The 25,383-nt window shown below is 38.7% G+C and overlaps 1 protein-coding gene across 50 annotated transcripts in view; it reads left to right on the forward strand.

Moving 5' to 3' along the window:
• The window catches only part of SOX5 (SRY-box transcription factor 5), a 1,169,920-nt gene that overhangs the window by 1,116,408 nt on the left and 28,129 nt on the right, over nucleotides 1–25,383 (forward strand). For all 50 annotated transcript variants that reach the window (XM_086401754.1, XM_086401750.1, XM_086401772.1 and 47 more), the window contains 2 exons: nucleotides 2,454–2,631; nucleotides 15,698–15,843. In XM_086401754.1, coding sequence (XP_086257880.1) covers nucleotides 2,454–2,631; nucleotides 15,698–15,843 — 324 coding nt within the window. The remainder of the gene's footprint in view (nucleotides 1–2,453; nucleotides 2,632–15,697; nucleotides 15,844–25,383) is intronic.

The following is a 25,383-nucleotide window of genomic DNA, read 5'->3' on the forward strand; positions in this document are numbered from 1 at the left end:
CCAGAGTTCACCCAAACTCATGTCCATCGAGTTGGTGATGCCATTCAGTCATCTCATCCTCTGTCGTCCCTTTCTCCTCCTGCCCCCAATCCCTCCCAGCATCAGGGTAGTTTCCAATGAGTCAACTCTTCGCATGAGGTGGCCCAAGTATTGGAGTTTCAGCTTCAACATCAGTCCTTCCAATGAACACCCAGGACTGATCTCCTTTAGGATGGACTGGTTGGATCTCCTTGCAGTCCAAGAGACTCTCTAGAGTCTTCTCCAGCACCTCAGTTCAAAAACATCAATTCTTTGGCACTCAGCTTTCTTCGCAGTCGAACTCTTACATCCATACATGACCACTGGAAAAACCATAGTCTTGACTAGACGGACCTTTGTTGGCAAAGTAATATCTCTGCTTTTCAATATACTATCTAGGTTGGTCATAAGTTTCCTCCCAAGGAGTACGCATCTTTTAATTTCATAGCAATCATCATCTGCAGTGATTTTGGAGCCCCCAAAAATAAAGTCTGACACTGTTTCCACTGTCTCCCCATCTATTTCCCATGAAGTGATGGGACCAGATGCCATGATCTTCGTTTTCTGAATGTTGAGCTCTAAGCCAACTTTTTCACTCTCAAATGGTTGTGTGCATCAGAATCACTTGGGAATGCTTGTTAAAACATAGGTTGCTGGCACCTATCTCCAGAGTTTCTAGAATAGAGAATCTGTCTTTCTAGCAAGTTCCCAGGTGGTACTGATGGTACTAGTTCAGAGATCACATTTTGAGAAGTTTTCATCCACACTGGAGTATAGGGGGGAAAGGCACAGTATTCTGGGGATCTGCCATAAGGATTATGACTGACTCACTCAGTAAATGTTGAAAGATCTGGGAATGATTTTTGCCCTGTAGTTTTTAAAATATTTTGCTCAAAATTATATATTGAACCAGTCATGGAATTATTATACTTCCTTCCAAGATTCTATAAATTCATATAAATAGGATATTATGGTCAATAATTTTTTATGCATCTATCATGATCCTAGATTGCCACTTGAATTATCTCATGGATTTTCAAATAACTTTTATTTTCTCTGAAAAAGAAAGCAGAATTGAAAAAAAAGTTCAGGTATGATTTTCCCTAGCCTGTTCGAGTTTCTTAAGTGAAGCTAACCGTGGAATCGAATAACAGTAAATTGCTTTTAAAATATAAACTTGAAATATCATATCATGCCATTTTTGTAAAGTGATTTATTTCAGTGTTTTGGGTAAATAGATACATATCAAATTTTGTACGCATTAATTAATATGTTTCCATGTCACCAGATCACACCCTTTGATTCTAAATTGTTCTACTTTCAACAAGTTATCCTGTTACTGGTAGATATTTTATGTTCTTGACTCATGGGGATGAAACTTAGTGGCAACCAAATTTTTGTTCTACAATAATACATAGGTAAAATTGGAGATTATATAAATAGTAAAATACAAATGACACCATACTGCAATTTTAGAGCACAAAAAAGGAATAACTTTCTTACTTTGCAATGAAAGAATAGTAATATAATGTTAAGGTAATCTGATTCTTTTATATTGTGATGGACATTTTAGTGATAATTATACCCATAAATTTTATATTTGAACTTACAAAAAAGCTGACATAGAAAGGTATAAAATAGAATGTTTTATAGAATAAAATGTAAACTATGTACCCTTGACCTCTTCAAGCAGAGAACATGGAAGTCACCATACATGCCGAGCTGGCCACATGCTGGTCTTCATACCACCATGTAATACACTGTAAGGAAAATATGGGTTTTTAAAAATGTAATGCTAAATGTTTAGAACAGTATTGCATATAAATAAATGATATATGTTAATATAATGCTAATTATGTGTATTTTCATTTTTAGATCAAACCCTAAAGTGTTTCTGTGAAACCTAGGAAAAGGGATTTTTTTTTAAGAAAGAAAAGTTTTCTTCTTTTTTTGTGTTTAATTTGGAGAACAGTTCTAATCAGAGGTACACACCATTTAACTCCTCCATCATGGAGGCTCTAGGTACACTGACTAAGCACCAGGATCCAAAGATGGCTGGGACTCAACGCCTATTCTTTGCAGGTTGAAAAAAAATCTACATTATAGTTTTATGCAAATTATGCACTGTCACTCAATAAAAGTGAATAGTACAAATAATATCTTTGTTAAGAATATTTTTTACAGGTGGCATCAGTTACACACTCTGGATAGTTGAGTGTACGTGAACTTTCTCTTATACAAAAGGTTTTTCATAATATGTAGTTGAAAGTGCCATTGTTGACAGCTAACCAAACACTGTAATGTTCAAACCGAATGCTAAGATCACGGATTGTTAGAGTATTTGATGGGAAATGACAGGCATTATACCTATGTTTTTCTAGACATTTTTAATCAGACTTTCCTTATCACAGCTCATGTTCTGATGATCATTTCAGGATGAAGTGGCACAGCCACTGAACCTATCAGCTAAACCCAAGACCTCTGATGGCAAATCACCCACATCACCCACCTCTCCCCATATGCCAGCTCTGAGAATAAACAGTGGGGCAGGCCCCCTCAAAGCCTCTGTCCCAGCATCATTAGCTAGTCCTTCAGCCAGAGTTAGCACAATAGGTAAGTCCTGTTTCTTTTGTTCTTGTTGATTTTCTGTTTATGACAATTGAATGAAAGCATCTTTTAATGGCAGATCATGCATAGCCTCTACATGGCTTTAGTTCCAGAGGAGAATTTCAATATGATGAACTTCACAGGTCTGTTTTAAACATTAAATTGAAATGTATAACTGAACTGCAAGTGCTAATGCCCCCCTGAAAATCTAATTGAATTGGTTATGTTTGTTGATATGACTGATGATCTTAAGTTTATGAAAAAGAGACCTAACTGGCTAATCACAGAGACCCTTGGTTCCAGGTTGTTGTTAGGTGACTTGCCTTTTCAGTGACTGAAATTTATTTCCATTTGTGTGATGTGTATGAAGTATATATAATGATGAAGTACATCGTGCCTGGATCATAGTCAGCCATCAGGATGTCAAGTTTTTGTTTTTGTGTTTTTTTTTCAGTTCCATATTTCTTGAGATTTACTTCACTACACCAAAATATTATAAAAAGTTGGTCACTTCATTTCTACATGATTGTCATTTCAGTAAACAAACACTGGAAAATGCTTCTATAAGCTTTTAAAAATTCCAGTAATTTTTATTTTAGTAACACATAAATTAGACTGTAAAAACTTATTTAAACCCCACATTTATTAATGTTTACTATTTGCATGCAGTTATGTGGAGTCTATCACAGATCAGCCCTCAACGAGCCAGGGTCCAGTTAAGGTGGGGGGAGTTATCTGTCTTATAGTTTAAATCAACTGTTGCAAGTTCTATTCTAGCACCCAGATAACAATCGTATAGTCAAAAAGATGAAAGTATTAGATTCTATTTGGGAAGGATCAAGAATAGACTAATTCAAATGGAGCCTTAAAAAAGATGTATCCCTAGGTATTTTATGCTATAAGATAGAACCCAGAGTAAAATATCATATTTTTGAGAAATACACTGATTTTACTGGAATAGAGAATGAGTGTGTAGTGGAAATTGATCAGAGTTAAAACTGAAAGGGGCGGATGGAGTCTGATGGGATGCTATCCTAAGAAATTTTTTACTTTTTCTTCAGACAGCAATTTGATCAGAATTTTAAGAAGAGTATTGACAGCAAAGATTAGAATCAGGAAAGTCACTGTTTTAGTGGAGGACAAGAGTAAGTTATGCAAGCTAGAAATAAACAACGATAAAGCAAAGGAAAGAATAAGTTGAAGAGATATCTTTAAAGACTAATTGATGTAACTTATCCACAGTAAAATGAATCTGGTGATGTTCAAGTTAGAGACAGAGAAGTCTGGGGTTTTTAATTACAATCTAGAAAGGATAGTGCTTCCCCACTCCCTGAACTGTGAAAGAGAGGACCAGAGCAACGTAGGTTGGGATAAGACAAAAATAAGTGTTGAATTTGAAACTTCAGGCGTCAACTTTAGGTAGAGAGGTTCAGGAGGATGTTCTTAATTAGTAAATCTGGTATGTGAAAGGGGTGCTAGAATTTTAGACATGGAAAATATTCCTTAACGAGGTTCTGGAAGCCATCAGAGCAAATAAGTTCACCAGAGAGTGTGTATGGTAAGAAAGGATGTGGGGTAAAAAGTCAGAGGCATTATACGCTGTGTATAGTTATCTCTTGTTGTTGTCTAGTCACTACATTGTGTGTGACTCTTTCGTGACCCCATGGACTGTAGCCATGCAGGCTTGTCTGTCCATGGGATTTTCCAGGCAAGCATACTGGAGTGGGTTACCATTATCTTCTCAGGGGATCTTCCCTACCCAGGGATCAAATTCACATCCCCTGCTTGGCAGGCAGATTCTATGCCACTGAGCCACCTGGGAAGCCCATAATTATCTCTTAGTGTGTAACAAACCAACTTAAATTTCACCAGCTTAAAAACAACCAACATTCATGACCTCGTAGCTTCTAATGGTCAGGATATGGAAACAGCTTAGCTGCTAGTTCTACCTTAGGGTCTTTCTTATGGTTCCAGTCAAGATGGAAGCCAGGGACCTGGACTTTATTGGGGATACAGGATCCTTTTCCAAGATGACTTACTCACGTGGCTGTTGGCTGGAGACCTCAGTACTTTGCCATGTGGGTGTTTCTATAGAGCTGTTCATAGAATGACAACTAACTTTCTCCAGAGTGAGTGATCCAGGAAGGAGAGCAAAGAGAAAGCCACGGTGCCTTTTATGATCTGGTCTCCAAAGTCACTCAGTCTGTTCTGCTTTATTCTTTTCATTATAACAGAATCACTAAGTTCAGCCCAATTCTGAGAAAGGGGAATTAGGCCCCAACTCTAATCAGTATCAAAGTCTATCTTCAGACGTATTTCTAAAGTACCACACTTTTTTTGTTTTTTTGGCTTCCTTCATAGCTCAGTCAGTGAAGAATCTGCCTGTAATGCAGGAGACCTGGGTTTGATCCCTGGGTTAGGAAGATCCTCTGGAGAAGGAAACAGCAACCCACTCCGGTATTCTTGCCGGGAGAATCCCATGGACAGAGGAGCCTGGCAGGCTACAGTCCATGGGGTTGCAAGAGTTGGACATAACTTAGCAACTAAACAACCACCACACTTTTTTTTAAGAGGGAAACTGATAAAGAACAAGTGAGCATCTTAGAATAAAGATGATGAGAAAGCAGTGACCTGCTTGTCTAGGACAAATTGAAATTTGAAAAAGGAGGGGGTTATTTGATGGTGTCACATTCTATAGAAGAATTAAAGAACATGAAGAAGAAAAGCCTTTGTTTACCTGGAACTCATGGACAGGTAAACTATAACAGAGAGGCTTTGTAGAATGGTTTAGGAGACTTCCAGTTACAAAGATTCGAAGCACATGAAGACAGAAAGTGCATTGGCTACATGAATCAGTCTTTTTGTAAGCTTGGTGTTGAGAGGTGATTATATTTTAAGAAGACTAAGTAGAGACAGGTCTTAGAATAGGAAATTATATGTCTTTATATATAAACAAAGATGAATTTGAGACATTTTTAGATATAAAGACTCCATGGGTGATAACAGATCAAGAAGAAACGAGACAGCATTAGCTTTGGAAAGAAGAAATGCCCCTTTTTTCTCGAAGACTGAGGAAATGAGGGGAGAAAAGGGGTAAAGTTACAAGGAAATCGTGAGATGGACAGAAAGAAAGCTGAAGGAGTATATTTCCAGTGCTTCCATCTCCACAATGTTCTCTTCCAGATTATTTGCCAAGAGCAAGTTGGTCAGGGCCAGTGGGGCGGCCGTAGAAGGGAAACAAAGAAAATGGAGGTTTTCAGAATTTGAAAATGGTTTGGGGCGCATGTGTTCTTTTTATCATTATGCACCATTCTGTTATGATCTCTCAGTTACTCTGCTCAACATCCAAAGTAGACACCAAGATAAGATTTGCTTTCATGTCCAAAGCATGTAAAAGGAAAAATATTTTGTTTGGCAAAAAGGATTCACTTCCATAATAGACATGAAAGCTCATAAATATGACACTGTTGGTGTATGAGATACTTTTGTAATAGCCCCAGAACTGGAATCTTTAAGGGAATAACTGATATATTTGCATTTTTTGTCATGTGAGGAGTTTTTATTTCAGCATTCTGAGGATTAAGTATGACAAAATATTTTAGAAAGGCAAGAATGTACTTAATGACATTTATCATCTGACTTTTTCCACTACTGAAACTTGTATTTTCTTTTCCTGAGAAGGCCCTTCACCACATACACATCCCTCACATTTTCTGAGGATTCGATGCCACTACAATTTACTTTTCTCTTTTCAACAAATGCAGATGTTGAAAGCTGAAACTATAATGAGTAATAATGTAGTGGGATAAAAGCTGTGAGCATTAATGGTGTTGTAAAGGTCAACCCTGAAAGAAAAATTAATGTGTTATGCCCTTAATAAGCCAGGGAAAACTGTGGATCGAAAGATAACTTAAGTTATCATTAATGACATGGGGCTCTTTGCTATATATCTATTAGCTACAAATAAAGAGTGTGAGTTTTTGAGGTTGGTGAGCAGTATTACACTGCATTCTATAAGAATACTTTTGTATGATATGCAAATGATAGGCAGCACCATTGAAAGCTCCTTAAAAAGCATGAATACTTCAGAAGAATGATGGATAATTTTAGAATCTTTTGGCCAGATGTTATCTTTCCTTTACTGCCCTTTCCAACCTTTGCTGTGTATAACTTTCAACTTTTATCAAAGCATTTTAGTTTGTTTTCTCACTGTTTATTTTAAAATTATACACCTTTAACTAGGGCTTCCTGGTGGCTCAGTGCCAGTGCAGGAGATGTGGGTTCGATCCCTGGGTCAGGAAGATCCTCTGGGGAAGGGAATGGCAACCCTCTCCTGTATTCTTGCCTGGAGAATCCCATAGACAGAGGAGCCTGGGGTCTGTATTCCATGGGGTCGCAAAAGAGTCAGACACAACAGAGCGACTAAACAACAGCAACAAATATCCCTGTCATCTAGTCAGAAATTGTTATTTTCCAGGTAAGGAACCGCAGCTGAAAGAGGCTAAGCGTTTACCCAGGGATTCTGAGTAAGTCCCTATCACAGTGAGGGCAGTCCTGTGGTTCTGTAGTTCTTACCACTACTGGAATTGTAAGGAAACAGATGCATGTGCCCACCTGGTAACTTACTCAAACCTCACAGCCAGTGGAGGTGGAGACCTTACAGTCATGGTCTCTGGGTTGCATGCTGTCTTTTTTCGTTGTTACCTGTTGGCAGCCTCTCTGCCTCAGATGTTCTTCTCAGTCTTCTATTTATCCTTTCCCTCATTCATCCCATAAATGGGTATTGAATATTGTCTCTGTGCCATACATTTTGCTGAGTATGGAGGATAAGCAGATGAAAGTCTCAAACTAAGGATTTAGATATCTAGAGTCTTTGTTCCATCATGTCTTCGGAAGATATTGGAACATATTATTCTTGCCTTTCATTCCTCAGAGGCATTAACGCATGAAATGTAAAACTTTACTGACCGAATATAGGAGACGCACGTTGATTCAGTAAAATGAAGGGCAATATTTTCAAGTCCAGTAATGTGATATTTATCTCTACAGCTTGCTAATTTAAAATACAATTATGTGAATAAGCATCTTACCTGTAAATTTCATTAGTTTACATTTTTAATGAGAAAAAGCTTCTGTGAAGGTAGGTTATTGAACAAGAAACTGTAATCATTTATTAGAAAGCCACTAGATTATCAAGAAGTTAAGGATATTATTCAGCATCTAACAATTAATATTTCCATAGCACTTTACAGTTTAATTTCACATTTATTATCTAATTCTCACAAATTTTAATAGATGAAGAAATGGCTGCGTATCAGGGTACCAAAAATTTGATGTTGATAAGTGACCTCAGAAAACAGAAAAAACAATATTTTTTGAATATTACTTGAAACACATGTTCCCTTACTTTTACTACAGCCAATAAGTTCTATGTAAAATAATTAAATGCAGTAAATAAGAATTTGTATTACCCTGATAGTACACTTTAAAGCCATGAATTTTAAGAAACCTGTGTCATGTGGTTTAGGCTCCCATTTATATGATGAAGCAGATCATCAATGAACTTGGAATTACAAAGGAAGATACTTTCAACTTGGAAATATGCATTTATTCCTTCAACAGACTCTACCATGGGCCAAAGGAATAAAAGGCTGAAAGGAAAAAAAAATTGCCCTCAAATAACTCATAGATTCGCATGAAAGACAAACTTACAAAAACAAGAGACAACGTGACAGTAAAAGCATCTCCAAGCTTTTGCAGGAGCCTGGAGATGAGAAGTACTGAGGTTGCCAAGGAGCATGTCTGGGGTATGTCAGGAAAATTCTTAAGAAGGCTTGACATTTGAGTAAATTCCCAAACACACCAGAAAACGCCTATTTCAGTTTAAGAGGAAAGCTCGGGAGACAGAGGAGGGGGTGAAGAGGAAGGCTTGTCCTTGGAACAGGAAATAGTTCCGTGCAGCTTAAGCACAGAGCTCTTGAGAAACCAGCAGGAAATGACGTGGGAAGGATAAGCAGGGTTGATATCATGAGACTATTAGGCCATTTTAAAGTGTTTGGAATTTATCCCAGAATGATGCTTTTGGGGGAACATTAAAGAGTTTCTTGTTCCAGGATATTTGGAATATGATACTGTTGTTATCTCTGGAAGATTCACAGTCGCATTAATGTATTCAAGATTTGGGGAATACATGCCACAGAGAAACCTTTTAAACTTTAATTTAGTATTTCCCTTACTCTTTTGAACATGGAATTATTTTTTTCACAGACTATTCAGATCGTCAACTTAAGAAATGCTGAAGCTCTGCAGTAGGAAAGTGAAAGTGAAAGTTGCTCAGTCATGTCCAATTCTTTGCAACCCCATGGGCTGTAGCCCACCAGGCTCCTCTATCTGTGGGGATTCTCCAGGCCAGGATACTGGAGTGGGTAGCCTTTCCCTTCACCAGCGTATCTTCCCAACCCAGGGATCAAACCCAGGTCTCCCACACTGCCGGTGGATTCTTTACCATCTGAGTCACCAGGGAAGCCCAGGAATACTAGAGTGGGTAGCCTGTCCCTTCTCCAGCAGATCTTTCCAACCCAAGAATTGAACTGGGGTCTCCTGCATTGCAGGCAGATTCTTTAACAGCTGAGCTACCAGGAAAGCAAGAGTTGAGTTTTTAATTGGGTAAAGTGAAGTGATTCAAATTTCCTTTTTTGGAAGATATTGGAATGCTTCAGCTGGAAGCAGAGTAGGAGAGAGATTCAAGGGGTGTATGCTTAAAGAGGGAAACCAGTTAAGAGGTGAAAACATTAGCCCAAGTGAAATAAGAGGTGGCTTCAGCGAAAGGAGGAGCCAGTGGGGATGGAGAAAAAGCATATTTGAGAGCTGAGGAGGAGGCATAACCCCAGACACTGGTTGTCTTGTGTTTTGTACATATGAATTGAAGGAGGTATCTTAGATGGCTCCCAAGTGACTGGATGTGCAACTGGAAAGGGACATGGAATGTAGGAAGAACAGAGTGAGGTGGTGGAAAGATGATGAATTCCGTGCTAGACATGCTGCATGGGACAGTCCAGTAGAGAAGCTTGGCAGACAGACCTGTATGGCTGGAAATCAGGAAGGGTTTGAGACAGGCAGTAGATACTCTACAGTCTTTAGGATCATCCCTTGAGTCTTAGGAGCTTCCTTAAGTCTAATTGCCATATATTGGTTTGAAAGGCTGTCACGAAAAATTACCATAAACTGGGTCTCACTATTTGGAAGCTAGAAGGAAATCCAGAGTCAGGGAATCAGTAGGCTTAGTTCCTCGGGAGGCATGGAGAGAAAATCTGTTCCACTCCTCTCCCAGCTCTAGGGCTCCAAAACCACTGCAGGTGGTGACTGCAGCCATGAAATTAAAAGATGCTCGCTCCTTGGAAGAAAAACTACGACAAACCTAGACAACATATTAAAAGCAGAGACATTAATTTGCCAACAAAGGTCCATCTAGTCAAAGTTATGTATTTTTCCAGTAGTCATGTATGGATGTAAGAGTTGGACCATGAAGAATGCTGAGCACCAAAGAATTTGATGCTTTTGAACTTGTGTTGGAGAAGACTCTTGAGAGTCCCTTGGACTGCAAGGAGATCAAACCAGTCAATCCTAAAGGAAATCAGTCCTGAATATTCATTGGAAGGACTGATGCTGAAGCTGAAGCTCCAATACTTTGGCCACCTGATGTGAAGAGCTGACTCATTGGAAAAGACCCTAACATTGGGAAAGATTGAAGGCAGGAGGAGAAGGGGTCGACAGAGGACAAGATGGTTGGATGGCATCACTGATTCAATGGACATGAGTTTGAGCAAACTCTGGGAAATGGTGAAGGACAGGGAAGCCTGGCATGCTGCAGTCCATAGGGTCGCAAAGAGTCAAACACCACTGAGCAACTGAACAACAACCCAGCTCCTAGAGGCTTCAACAGTCCTTGGCGTTCCTTGACTTATAGATACATAGCTCCAGTGTCTGCCTCCATGCTCCTGTAACCTCCTTCCCTGAGACTGTATGTCAAATCTTTCCCTCCTTTCTCTTAGAAGAACACAAATCATTGAATTTAAGGCCCATCATAAATCCAGCGTGATCTCACTTCAGGATCCTTAATTTACACGTCTGCAGAGACTCAATTTCCAGATAAGGATGCCATTCACCAATACTAGGGGTTAGGACACAGACTAGCTTTTTGAGAGACACAATTCAACCCATTACAAGTAGTTTGCTGTTTTTCCTTCTACCTTTTAACAGGCTCTTCCCTTGTGGAACAGCCATTCATTCACTCTTTCTGTTTAGATTTTATCCCCTCTAGATTGGACTTCCCAGTTAGTCCTTTCCTTTGGCCCCTTAAAATATATAATGTATGTGTATACACTCAGTCATGTCCAACTCTTTGTGAACCCATGGACTGTAGCACGCCAGGATCCTCTCTCCATGGAATTCTCCAGGCAAGAATACTGGAGTGGGTAGCCATTTACTCCTCCAGGGGATCTTCCTAACCCAGGGATCGAACCCGGGTGTCCTGTATTGCAGGAGGATTCGTTACCGCTAAGCCACTAGGGAAGCCCTCAAAATATATAATAGGTACCTTTTTAATTTTGAGAATTTTGTTGGTGGTTATGGTTAAGAAAGAACTCCAAGGTATGAAAAATCAAACTGTTGTAAGTGTAACACAGTCACAGACTCTCACACCTTTCTTACATTAATGATTCCTAACCTGCATTTCCCAAATATCATTTGAGGTGCTAACTGGAAGCCATATTGGTCTTTGCCGTCCCATTTGCCTCATAAGAAGCTTACCAAACCTCTCCTAAACACTTACCCTTCCTTCTGATCCTGTCTTGAGATGCGCTTACTGCTCAAGTATATAATTAAGGCAGAATAAAATGTATCAAGTGATCATTCAGGGTCTTTTGAACTCTAATGGGTGACTCCATATCTCCCTGAACCTCGGTATCAACAACAAAGGATATCCCCTCAAAAGATTTTATCATAGTGGTCAAAGCTGTGCAACAGGACTGCTAAGGATGAGCATATAGGGAAAAATGAGAGAGGAAAAAAATACAAGAACATTTTTTTACTGCCTCCTCAGGTGTACCAAATGTTATCTACTCCTTCACGTGGTATGTCATTTGATTCCTCCGTTAGCCTTATGTTCATTTTACAGTTGAGAGAAATGGAAACTCAGTGAAATTAAATGTTATAATTTGGCAAATATCACACTTCCTAAGAAGTAGAAACCTGGATCCATGTGAATCCAATGCCCAAGTTTTAGCTGTTTCACTATGCCATTCTGTAACTAAACTGACAGTTACTGAGTAACTTTCATGGGCCATTTATTTATGCTAATAGACCATATTAACTCATTTAATCTTCACAAAGCCATATTATCTAGTGAGGTCATTCCATTTAACCAGTAAGGCCATTGAGATTTAGAGAGGTAAAACAATGTGTACACTTTGTATGTAGCAAGTAAGTAGTAAGGTTCAGTTTTATCCAACTCCAAAGCACAAATTATTTTCTGGTGATTGAAATCCTGGACCAAATTTAAGGAGCAGATGAAGAAAGATCTCAGTCAAGGATATGAGGATGGAGTAATTGAGATGAGGATCCAGTGCTGTGATGAGAAACAGGGAAGGAAAGAGTTTCAGTAACAAGGGGATTGCCAGTGCTGTTTCTGCCATGAATGGAAGGTGTCCCTTGGGTTTGGCATCTGAAAGAGCAAGGGCAGCGGAAACAAGAGTATAGTGAGATTGCAGAGGGAGGTAGGAATGAGAGAATATGCTATGAATCTTGAGAAATTTGGTTTGGAGGGTAAGGAAACAGGATTGGAAAGAGAGGGCAACACAAAGTTGAGAGAATTTATTTGCTTGTTCAGAAGGAGAGCCTTGGGTACTTGCAAGTGGAGCTGGTAGCAATAGTAGTCAAAGTGGACGATGGAAATGTGAAAGAGAATAACCAGTAGAGAGGTATAGAAATCTAGAGTGTGAGTTTAGGGGATTTTCCTTGATTTTTCATTGAAACAGAAAGAGGCAGTGGGTACAGTTGGTGATAGATTTGAAGCTGGCCTGGGATAGGAGTCTGGGTGGGGCATGAAGGTGAGAGTTCAGCCTTGTTGGTCTTCCAGAGTTAGAGATGAGGTCTTTTACTGAGAGAAGAAACCAGCAAGACTGGGAAGTAGGTGACTGTGGTGAGAACAAAAGATAAAGAATCAGCAAACAATCCTATTATGATTCAACTCTGTAATATATAAACAGCTTTTTGGTTTAACACAGCAGATACACATTAGAATTTCATGTAGCATTTTAACTAAAGCTCAAGTCTCTGAAAGCAAGAATATTGCTTTTAAAGTGATCACCTACCTGCACACCCATGCACACCTCACACTGGAAATAGCCATTGCAGAACATATGTATGTTTATCAGTTATGCACCCCCAAAATAATTTTCATCCTTTCTGCATATATATTAATAATTTCTCCTGTACAGTGTTATCTTGGCAGTACCTGAAAAGCATAAAGAATTCATACTTTGACTCAGTTCCATGTCCCAAACCATTTCCAATACATTTGTGCTCTGGAGAAGCTAAGTAGATTACAAAAATGCATGGTACCCTGGTACCAGGCCATACATAAACAAAAGTAAAGTGTTAGTTGCTCAGTCGCATCTGACTCTCTGTGACCCAATGAACTGTAGCCCACTAGGCTCTTCTATCTGTGAAATTCTCCAGGCTAGAATTCTGGAGTGAGTTGCCATTCCCTTTCCATGGGGATCTTTGCAACCCAGAGATTGATCTCAGGTCTCCAGCATTGCAGGCAGATTCTTTACCATCTGAGCCAGGGTTTAGAGGATAGGGAAATCAGGCTGACCTTCTTAAGATCTTTTGCTAAATGAACATATTCCAAAAACATCCCCGTCACATAAGAGCAGCTTTTCATTCTTGAGTAGTGTTTGTGAACACAATGAGTTAAGAGATAATATTTAAGTATCAAGTCAGGATGCTGAGGATGCTAGAAGGTTAAAAATGACCATAAGTTAAGGTACATGTTAACCCTAAAGGTTAATCTGACCTAGATCTAACTAGTTGTTTTTTATTCATATTGTATTTGTAATGAGCAAGGATGTGTTGTTTTTTTGAATACGTTCCAATGAATTGAGCTCAGAAAAGCAAAATAGATAGTATCTCAAGGCTCCCCTTTCTGTTGCCTGCCCTGGAACTTCTCTTTCTGCCTCAAGATCAGAGGACAATGCTCAGTCTGTACATAATAAAGGGGAAAAGACATGCCACATTTAGAAGCACAGCACCAAAGCGCTGTGCTAATCTGACATCAGCTTCTTCAATAGAAATGTTTAAGCAGCACGAAAGTATTCTAGGTTTTTTTGGCAATCAGCAGATCAGATAGAAGAGTCTAGTAATATAACGAGGATGTGTAATCTGACATGATTAGACAAGGCTCTTTAGTACCAGAACATTCATAATTGAGACAAAGAAAGAGTATTAATAACACTTTCCTAACACGGCAGTTAGCCATTTTATATTTCCTTTCTTTAATCTTAGTGTTTTTCAACAAATCAGGGGATTTAATAGCGTGTTTTGGCAGATTAGAGGATTTATGGCCCAGATGTTTTTTGTTCTAAAAATGGATTAGGGTGTAAAGTTTGCTGGAATCCATGGAACATGTTGAGGCAAGCCGGTCATTTTATGTGTGATTAGTGCCTGCCTTCTGTCTCACAGTCCCTCCATCTGTCACAATTCACCAATGGATCTGGTTAGATTTAGCCTCATGTCACAAACAAGTCCCTTTTCTGGGCAATTTCATATTATAGATTCAGTTTATGCCATTTTATGCCCTAGTTAAAAGATAGGGACAGTGAAAGATGATATATTAGCTCTCCTTTCAATATTTGCAAAATGATCCCTTTCCCTCACTATTCTCCCCTAAAATCATGCAGATTATCAGCATAGTGTGCATCAAATTAAATGACCAGTGTTAAAATTAAAATTAAAATTAGCCTTTCTCCTTACACCTGTTATTCTTTAAAAGACATAGCTTGGCTTTTTTTTTTTTTTTTTTTTTACTATGGATTGTGGAGTTGCAGACATAAGTTGGTCATTTGACCATCCTATTAAGAGTGTGAATTAAGTGTGATTATAGTTACCCAGTAGCCACCATTTCTTATCCAACAATTACAGGTGCTCAGTTACATTTTGTGCTTGAGATTTCGCCTCTTCACCACCGCAAGTCTGTATCTGTCACAAGCCACTGCCATCTATGGTTTACTTCACCATGGATGGATGCAAGGGGGAGAATGCTCTTCTTCCAGAGTCGGTTAATAGTGATTTGTTCCTTCTGTATATGACAAACCTAATAGCGTCATCAGTTCAGTTCAGTCTCTCAGTCGTGTCCGACTCTGCGACCCCACGAATCGCAGCACGCCAGGCCTCCCTGTCCATCACCATCTTCCGGAGTTGACACAAACCCACGTCCGTCGAGTCGGTGATGCCATCCAGCCATCTCATCCTCTGTCTTCCCCTTTTCCTCCTGCCCCCAATCCCTCCCAGCATCAGAGTCTTTTCCAATGAGTCAACTCTTCACATGAGGTGGTCATACTCAAACTCTAAATTGACATTTCTAATACTATGAGAGTATCAGTAAATAACAGTGATAATTATCAATACTTGTATTCTCTGGTAACATTCAAATGATCCTCAAAGGGGAAAAAAAAATTAAAGATAGGTTGTATTTTTGCACTACAAGATACTCAGGTGACTAAAAAAGTTTATTTAAAGATTATGTTTTAAACATCTTTTCAAACATGTGGAACCAGCTGTATTTCACTTAAATATTACGTTTTGGTAACAGATGTTTGGCACCATGTTGTAATTATGTGAATCAGTCATCATCAATTATTCATTCATTCATTCATCTCAGACTGATTCCACTGAAAAAATTAGTATATGCCAGACACTAGCCACTCCCAAAAAAGAAGTGATTTTTATGGTGGAAGGTTAACCCATCTATATGTTTGTGCAAAACATATCCTTCATTCTGTTACATCTTCAGGTTATTTAAATGACCATGATGCTGTCACCAAGGCAATCCAAGAAGCTCGGCAGATGAAGGAGCAGCTCCGGCGGGAACAGCAGGTGCTTGACGGGAAGGTGGCTGTTGTGAATAGTCTAGGTCTCAATAACTGCCGGACAGAAAAGGTGAGTTCCTAAAATAATGGTTGGCTTTCCAAAAATACTTAAATTGCTTGAATATCTTCTTTATCTTTTTCTTTTCTCACCATCCTCAGAATGACTGTTCTCCCTCCCTCTTTCCCTTGATCGGTTCAGAATTCTTCATGCCCATCGTAATCAAAACCATCTGGAAATGAGAAGGGTTATAATTCTCTTCTATCCATCTGAACCTTATTGACAATTACTATCCCCTCTTCTGCCATCACTTTGTATTGAAATAGAGTGGCATTTGAAATATCTGGGTCTAAGTGAAAGTTTTGCTTTACAGAGATGCTCAACTTGTATTTGGGGATGAGCTGGATTTGAAAATGCTGAATCTTCTTTAATCAGCGTAAGCTTGGATGATACCCGTGCTCGAGGTCTAAGTATCTAAGAGCCTGAGCTTATCGTAACATGTTTCTAGCACGAAGCACTGTCACGTTGTAAGTGACTGCACAATTGGAAATTTTCACTTGATTGTAAAACAAAGTTTTTTCTTTAAAATGGGAACAGTATTAATATACCTATTATTATACTTAAGCCCAGTGAAACTTCTGAATTTATCTGTGCTATAATAATTTCAAACTATTTTGCCTAAGCTACATTGTATTTAATTCAGAAAAAAATAATATGTTACTATAGAAGGTTTGAAGTGATTATACTTCCTTTGGTCATATTTGGTATTTTTAATTCAAATTTTAAAGTGTCATTGAATCCCCTTTTTCTCAAAATCCAGTAGCTAAATACAGTATATAAGAGAAAAAATAATCAGCTACTTAGTAATAACTCAAGGAAGCTTATGAGTCAAACAGCATCATCCAGAATGGACAGGCTGCTCATTTGGATAACTTTCCGGTTTCCCAGGTTTTCTATGGAATTTTACGTATAATCTCTAAGTGAAAGTGAAAATGTCATTCAGTCATGTCCAACTCTTTGCCACCCCTTGGACTGTAGCCCTCCAGGCTCCTCTGTCCATGGGATTCTCTAGGCAAGAATACTGGGGTGGGTTGCCATTCCCTTCTCCAGGGGATCTTCCCAATCCGGGATATAGAAGCTAGCAATTTGCATAGTGAATGAAGGTGTGATCCTGCCCCAAGTGTACTTTATCTGGGCTACAGTAATTTCAAACTATTTTGTCTAAGCTACATTGTGTTTTATTCAGCAAACGTAATATGTTATATTACTATAGAATGCTTGAAGTTATGTACTTCTGTACTTCTGACCTGACCATGGGTCAGAAAGATGGAGACATGATTTCAGTTCTGTTGTTCCTAGAGGGGAGAGCCAAGCATGGTCAAGTGTTCCTCCCTGGCAGTCTCACATCCTAAGAAGAGCAACAATGGTGCAGTTCGAAGAACACAAAAATTTTCTAACTCTAAGCACCAGAAGGGAAGGGGGAAAACGAAGTGACAACTCAAAGAAGGAATGATGGCAAGCATAAAGGAATTTATATTCAAATACTTAAACATTCTTGAAAGGATGCTTGAACAGAAATTCCTTTTCTCTGCACCCCATGTAGAAATGAGTTTAACACTCAGCCAGATGCTAATGCAAAGTGACTCAAGCTATTCCTCGCAAGCATAGCTAAATTGCCGTTATTTGTTAAGCGCATTGAATTCAGCTGTGGATACAGCAGTTGGTTGCATTCAGCCAGCATCTGTACCCTTTTTTTTTTTTTTTAATCCTCCAAAGCAGAGACAACTCTACCTATCTCCCCCCTCTCCTCCCCTGCGCTGGCTGGGAATTGTCAAGTGACAACCGACCAAATCCTTTTGGACAGGAAGCCTTCATCCAGAGTTCTATATACTTGCAAAACAGGCCTTGTGGTTGGATCAGGGAACCCATTAAAAGCACTTTGATGGTATGGAAATTCATCTTCATGAAGCTCCTAGGCCCCTAAGCAGCATGCTGTTTAGCTGTGGTTACAGATCAGTCATTCACATCGGAGGGCAATAATTGTGCTGACGGCTTGTAAGGCAATAGAAGTACATAAAATAATCCTGGGCCTTCCACCATGGCACTGCGAGTTAATCTTCTCTAATACAGATCAGCTGTTGTTCTAACACATGACTTCATGCCGGCTCCAGTGACTCTGCTCAGCCTTTTGATTAAGTAACAGGAGTGGAACCATCTGCATTCATTTTATTCCATAGTGTTCATTGTTCGGGACCTTATTTCCACTTCATCTTCTACTTCCACAATCAGACTTTGTTTTATTTCTCTGGTCAGCATCTCCTATTTGAGCTGCATGAGTGAGTTGCCTCTGTTGAAAACGACTCCTTTCAATTTTCCTTTCTCTTTTACAGAATTATAGTAACTTAAAAAAAAATATTCTTGAAGTAATACCTGCCAGAATCTGTTGGCCAATTAAGATATCTTCATCCTCAAGAAGTTTATGCTCCTGAATCTCTTCACCATGCCCTATCAATGCAATAGAGTTACATCTTCAACTATGATCTTATATTTTTATGGATTTTTAAGTGAAAATCTAAAAAAATGAAATTGCATCATGTAACTGTAAAATATGAAAATATAAAAATCCATTATTGCAGTAGTCTGGCAAACACTTGTAATGTGTAAGTAAACCTTTTCAGCTGGAGAATTCAAATTAGTTCATCCCTTGACACTTGAGACTGAAGCTCTCTTAGAAGCAGGAATTACTGTGGTTGCCTTTTCCTGTTGAACTGGCTTAGCTGACATTTGTACAAAATTAATGATCAATCTATGTCTTGCAACTCATGGGAATGAAATAATGTCAAATTTATATCTTTTAATTAGTCATTATTCAACATTAGGACCCATACGTATCAGGGACAGTGCTGCTGTGTACTTGTATTGAGAACAAGGAAATATGTTCTCTGCCTATTACAGAGCTTACAGTTTAGATCAAATTATGATTTTGATTGTTAATCACGGTGTATTTATGTGGGTAAATTCCTACAGGAACTGAATTACGACCCCGTGTTGCTGAGCATATCAAATCACTTATATACCTGACTCAACAGAAGTGGCTGCTTGTTTTTCCACATGAAGCAGCATCACTAGACATACGGTGTCATCATTTTTTAATACCTACCTTTTTAGTAGATTGTTATAATCATCCAACTTTATCCATGGCCAAAGTATATAGTTAGATCAGTAGTTGGCTTGAAATTTTGCCTCACAGATCCTAACAAAAGGAATAAAGGCAATAAATATATATATATATAAATAAATTCCTCTTCCCCTCCTAAAAGGATGACATTTTTTCTCTAGCAATCCTTCCAACTTCCTAAATCCTGAAAGTATGTGACATAAATGTAAGAAGTGGGGAAGAAGGAGAGAGAAAGATAGAAGGAGCTGGCATGACCCAAGATCCAGATAATTGGAAACCTATAACAGAGATCTGTTTTCTAGGGTACACAAGTCTTATACACTTTAACTTTTCTTCACATTTCAAATGACCAACATGCTTGTCTTAACTAGAATGTCTTAATTCTGAAAAGCTGTAATTGGGCAGTGAAAACAATTAGAGGTGTGAAGAGAGGGACAAATGTTTTCCAGTCATATGTACCAAAACACATAATGAAAGTCGTTTGTACTGAAACACATTTTAATTGAAGACTTCTAAGAGATTTTTCATTTCTTTACTTTTCTTGGAAGTGTTTCAACATACCCAAGATCTGTGTATGTCAGGTTTCTTGGAAACTCTGGGACACAATGTTATTTATAATTGTCATCTCTGGTTAATTATAGCTTGATTGTATATTCAAATAATGTTATCTTTTAGCACTCAGCTCGGTTACAGATTAGTGTGATGGATGAATAAGTCATCTTCTCAGGTAGGAAGACTCAGAAGACCCTCATATATATACATTTGTTTTATAAAAACCACCTACTTGCATTTTTTTTATTACCTTTATTTTTATTTTATTTATTTATTTTTTATTTATAAAAGAAAATCCATCCTGAACCCTCCTCCCTCCTCCCTCCCCATACCATCCCTCTGGGTCGTCCCAGTGCACCAGTCCCAAGCATCCAGCATCGTGCATTGAACCTGGACTGGCATCTCGTTTCATACATGACATTTCACATGTTTCAATGCCATTCTCCCAAATCTTGCCATTTTTAACACCCAAATGGCACAGCTTTGACCAGCTTCATATTCAGGTTCTGACCTTGATTTGAAGGTGCCCTTGTCTGTGTGTACTCAGTCACTTAGACACGTCTGACTCTTGGCAGCCCTGTGGACTATTGCCCACCAGGCTCCTCTGTCCATGGGATTTTCCAGGCAAGAATACTGGAGTGGGGCTACCATTTCCTACTCCAGGGGGTATTCCTGACCTGACCCAAGGATTGAACCTGTATCTCCTGCATTGGGAGGTAGGTTCTTTACCACTGAGCCCTCTGGCATGCACCGAAATGTGGAACACACTAGAGCTTTCTTTTATCACTTCCCTCACTCCCATTGTAGTTGTCCTAGAAAGATGATGGCCTGTGCTGTAACATCTGTTAGAAGAGCTTTTCGTGACAAGTATCAGGATATCTAACTATCGTAGCTTCAGCAAATAACGCTTAGTTTGGAGCACATAATGAAGTTCAGGAGTAAGAGATTGGTAGCTTTAGTTCATCAGCTCAATAATGTCAGGGTTGAAATCCTGATTATCTAGGTTGTTCCCTTAGCATTAAGTTCCCTTAACGGAGTGACTCCGGTGGCTCAGAGGTTAAAGCGTCTGCCTGGAATGCAGAAGACCCGGGTTCGATCCCTGAGTCAGGAAGATCCCCTGGAGAAGGAAATGGCAACCCACTCCAGTACTCTTGCTTGGAGAATCCCATGGGGGAGGAGCCTGGTGGGCTACAGTCCATGGGGTCACAAAGAGTCGTACATGACTGAGCAGCTTCACTCACTCACTCACTCAATCCCTTAGCATCACAAAATTTTGATGCATCTACAACTATCCCTTGAAGACATGCAGACTCAGAAGTTTTCTCTTCACTAAAGCTCCTTCTTCATTCACATAGGGATATTTCACTTCACCCTTCATGCTGACTTCTGTAAATGTCTCATTTGGGGAGACCTGGGTTATTTGCACATTACTGGTCAAGGAAGAGAGATCACAAATTATTTTCCAGGACTGAATTAGAGACCTTATCTTATCCTTCCTGAAATCAAAGGATATCTTTTTTTTTTTTTTTTTTTTAAAAGGCTGACTGCCACATATAGCACCTCATTTGGGTGTGTCTGGAGTCATGGAAGCTTGATTAGCCTACTCTCTTCTATGAGTGGACCTTGAGAGCTTGTTTGGAGGTTCTAGCAGGGAAGAACAGCTTCTCGTGTGTCCCTGACTGAGTAAGCACCCTCCCCTATTGTGGAAGGTCATCTTCTTCCACCAAGTGTGCAGCTCCAGGAGGGATGCACATGGAGCCCTGAGGCAGGAAAGGGAATATCTATTTAGCCAGCCAGATCACCCAGTCAACCCTGAAGACCAGTGGGGTGACAGAGGTCACAGCCAGATCACCCTCACACTTAAGGGATATCTTAAGATCAAAGATTATATTGGTGGGGACCAAAAGCAAGACTAGAGTGGCTTTGTTGTTGTTGTTCAGTCGCTAAGCCATATCCCACTCTTTGCAACCTCAGGGACTACAGTCAGGCTAGGCTTCCCTGTCCTTCACCCACTCCCTGAGTTTGCTCACACTCATATTCATTGAGTTAGTGGTGCTATCTAACCATCTCACACTCTGCTGCCCCTTTTTCCTTTTGCCTTCATTCTTCCCCAGCCAAAAAGTTGGCTCTTCACATCAGGTGGCCAAAATATTGGAGCTTCAGCTTCGATATCAGCCCTTCCAATGAATATTCAGGCTTGATTTCCTTAGGATTGACTGGTTTGAACTCCTTGCTGTCCAGGAAACCCTCAGGAGTCTTCTCCAGCACCACAATTCAGAAGCATCAATTCTTTAGCACTCAGCCTTCATTATGGTCCAACTCTCACATCCATATATGACTACAGGAAAAACCATTGCTTTAACTATATGGCCCTTTGTCGGCAAAGAGACGTCTCTGCTTTTTAATGCGCTATCTAGGTTTGTCATAGATTTCCTTCCAAGGAGCAGGCATCTCTTACTATTGGGTAGGAAAATGCCATTGTCAGCCACAGCTACATTATAGAAATGATAATCGAGGTTCTCAAATATTTTCATCATAAAGCTGGTTTGTTTTGGTTACATTTGAGGTCATCTATCTACCTGCCTTTGCTTTTCTCTGTTACATGCCCAGGGCCTTATACCTTGTCTGTGTTTTCAGAAGGAATTAAATTTCATACGGGCATGCATTCAAGAAAACATTGCTTGGAGCCAGGTTAAGTCAGTGAGTGTATATTCATTCACATAGTTTCTACATATTATGGCCAACTTCTGTATTACTTCTTATATATAAAATAGATGTCATTCACAAAAATAAACATACAAATATGTCTTAAGGTAGAGAATTTATGCATCAAACATTAATTGCCTGAAGTGTGTGTGAAATCTAAACACCAGCACATGCTATGCATTAATCAATAATTGCAAGTGAGAATATCTGGAAAAGTGTCTTACTTTTCCTTCTGCGATTCAGTGAAAATTCTTGGCAGATTTCTACAGAATAAGATGAAAATTTGGTGAAAAACGTGTATATTTTATAATGATTTACTCAATAATGAAATCAGTTTCTCTATTTGGTGTCAGTCACATTCATAAGAAGCCTTTCCACATAGGACATGGATGGACTTGTAAACAAAAGTTAATGCTTTTTACTCTGGCACTTTGAAGCTCTTCCGTTACAACCTCCTCTTTTCCGCCATTGTCAACCCTATTCTTTCCCTTTAACAGAGTGCCGAACACGAAATGACAGTGACCAATGTTGACTTAATGTGGATGTTTAATAATGAAAAAAAAAGTGTGTCAGTCCCAGCATTAGTTACAAATGGCAGTAAGTGTATCAGATGGCAGCCCTGTAATAATTTTACATCCATCATTCTTTCCTGATGCTTCGCTAGCCAGCTGATGGATGGGGCCAACAGTGTTAACTCTTCAGAAACTGACACAGTGTATCTAGTTGAGCATTATCTAACACATGCTCCTGCTCTTAGATAAGGAGAAGGCATGTGAGGAATTGTGAACTACAGGTTTGCTTTGAAAAAGAGTATGGAGGAACTCGCACCTTTGTATTCAGTGGCAGGCATTACAATTAATTAATGATTTATGGATGGCTTTTGGAGATGTTGCCTTTAGCTAAAATGAATTAGAGAAGTCAAATTAGAGCTAGACATTCCAGTGGTAAGAGGAAAAACTCCTCTTACCACTGAATGAAGGAGGAAGGAGGAAGCCATGTTAGGGAAATCGTTCAGGAGGGAATGAGATAGATCATTCCAACAGTGGGACAAAATAGGAGGTTTTTCTTGGGGTGTGCATGGGTGTTTGTCAAGATGTCCCTTGACTTTTCAAACCTTCTGATTAGAATTTACTTAGGAACAAATTAAAATAATACAAATGATTAAGATTTTGTCTTTATAAAAATAAGAGTATATATTATTTTTATTTCTACATGTAATTATTTATTTGGTAACTTTAATTAAAAGCTACATGAAATCTGAAATTGAATATTTGCCTTTTTATTATTGGATTCTCTCTAAATATGTATGTAAAATGGATAGAGAACTGCTTTCTAGGCAACTGATTATTAGGAAATCTAGACCAGCTTTTTATATGCAAGTTGGCATTTGATCCTTAGGTTTTCTTTTCTTTTGTTTTTCTTTCATAAAACCTTCTTAATTCTGAGTGTCTTAGCTAGGGAACACTTCTTATGGGACAGGAGGGGAGAGGAAAACCCCTTGGTGAATATTATCAGCACAGACCAGCCAGTTTTCACAGACCATGACAAAAAGGCAAATAGGTATTATGTCATCACCCATCCATCACTCTATATGTCAGCCTTTCAATAATTCCAATCGACATTCTCGACAGGCTGATGCAAGTTAAAGGGGCTGTTTGTTTCTAGAAATTGAGTATAGGCTGTCTATAGCCTTTTGTTCCAGATGGTTTTCTTCTGTGTCTTTTCATTTCTTTCTTTTTCTTTCTTTTCTTTTTGGGGGTATTTAATTGAAATACATGCCGAGTTTGCAGACTGCAAAGATCAGAGCTGTTTTCGTCCAGCAGTGGTAACTATGCATTAAACATTTTGATTTGTTTGAGCTTGAAGTTTAGTCCTTTTTTGCCATTTGCTTCATGGAGTTTGTGTATATTTACAGCCTCTGCATTTAATGGCCACATGCCTTATTTTCACAGATGGCCAGTGGAAGACTTTTTCTTTCTCTTAGTATAGCCTGCTTTCAGCTTTGCTACATTTGTCACAGTGCCACTACTTGCAGCTAGCAAGTGCCCACGCTTGGTGGGGAGCAATTATGGTGTGAGTTTTTAAGGAGCTTTTTAAAGGTTTTTTTTTTTTTTCTCCAGTAAACTTTTTATGGTTTAATTTTCAAGCCTAGAAAAGCTGTGCATGTTTTCAAACAGAGAGTCTTGTGTTCTTTACATCATTCTGGTAGAGGGGTTAGTGCAGGATGGTCCAATAAAAAGAGACACACGGGGCATGCCAAATTGGGCTTTCAGATAGACACCCACAGGCCTCTCTGATGATTGAAATTGTCTATTCATTTAAGGATATGAGGATAGGCTCACGATAGGATTCCTGAAAAAAGCACATTTGAAAACACTCTGTGGAGATAATCTAGATATTTTTAAAGTACATTTCCATGTTGCACAGATAAAAGACCAGAAGAAGAATAAACAATCATTATGCCAAGATGACGGGTTGTAAATTTACATGTATGTACCCACATTTCTGATTTTTTTCAAATTTTCTAAGTAAAATAAGAATCACTTTTGTTGTTGGACCAGAAATGTTATTTTTAAAAACCTTGTCTACTAAGAATGGCCTTTCCTTCCCTTCTCCCTTTCTCCCTTTCTTAGCTTCAAGATTAAATAGTTGTCTTTAAGACAGTTCAACATTAGGCACTGAACTAATCAAAGAACCATTTGTTTTTTAGTTATTCTCATACTTAGTAGATATATTGTGTTTTCTTGTTGTTTATTTCAAATAACATTAACAATATGGATTTAAAATTATGAGGAAAATATTCTGAGTTTAGCATTTATTTCAGAGGGTCCCATTGAGTCTTTCCACTTGCACCTTTTCTTTTACAAATGAAAAAGACTTGTTTATGAGGATACAAGTACTAAAGGAGTAATAATGGCTACTGATATATTTAGTTTGCATCTTACCTTTTTCCAATTGCTTTCACATTAAATTTCAGTTTAGTACCATAGTATAAACAGAACAACAGTATTCATATCTTTGTTTTAAAAATTAAAAAAAAAAACGAGATGTGAGATTATTATAGAAGTTCAAGTGGTAGATCAGTTTTTAAACCAAGGTCCTCTGGTTTAAATTTCAGTCTCTTTTCTAATGGACCGTGCTGAAGACATACAAGAAAGTAAGCCAGTTCCTGTTTG

This window comes from Bos grunniens, chromosome 5, assembly GCF_055505025.1.
Source record: "Bos grunniens cultivar Pamir isolate PY7600 chromosome 5, Bosgru_T2T1.0, whole genome shotgun sequence".
Lineage (NCBI taxonomy): Eukaryota > Metazoa > Chordata > Mammalia > Artiodactyla > Bovidae > Bos > Bos grunniens.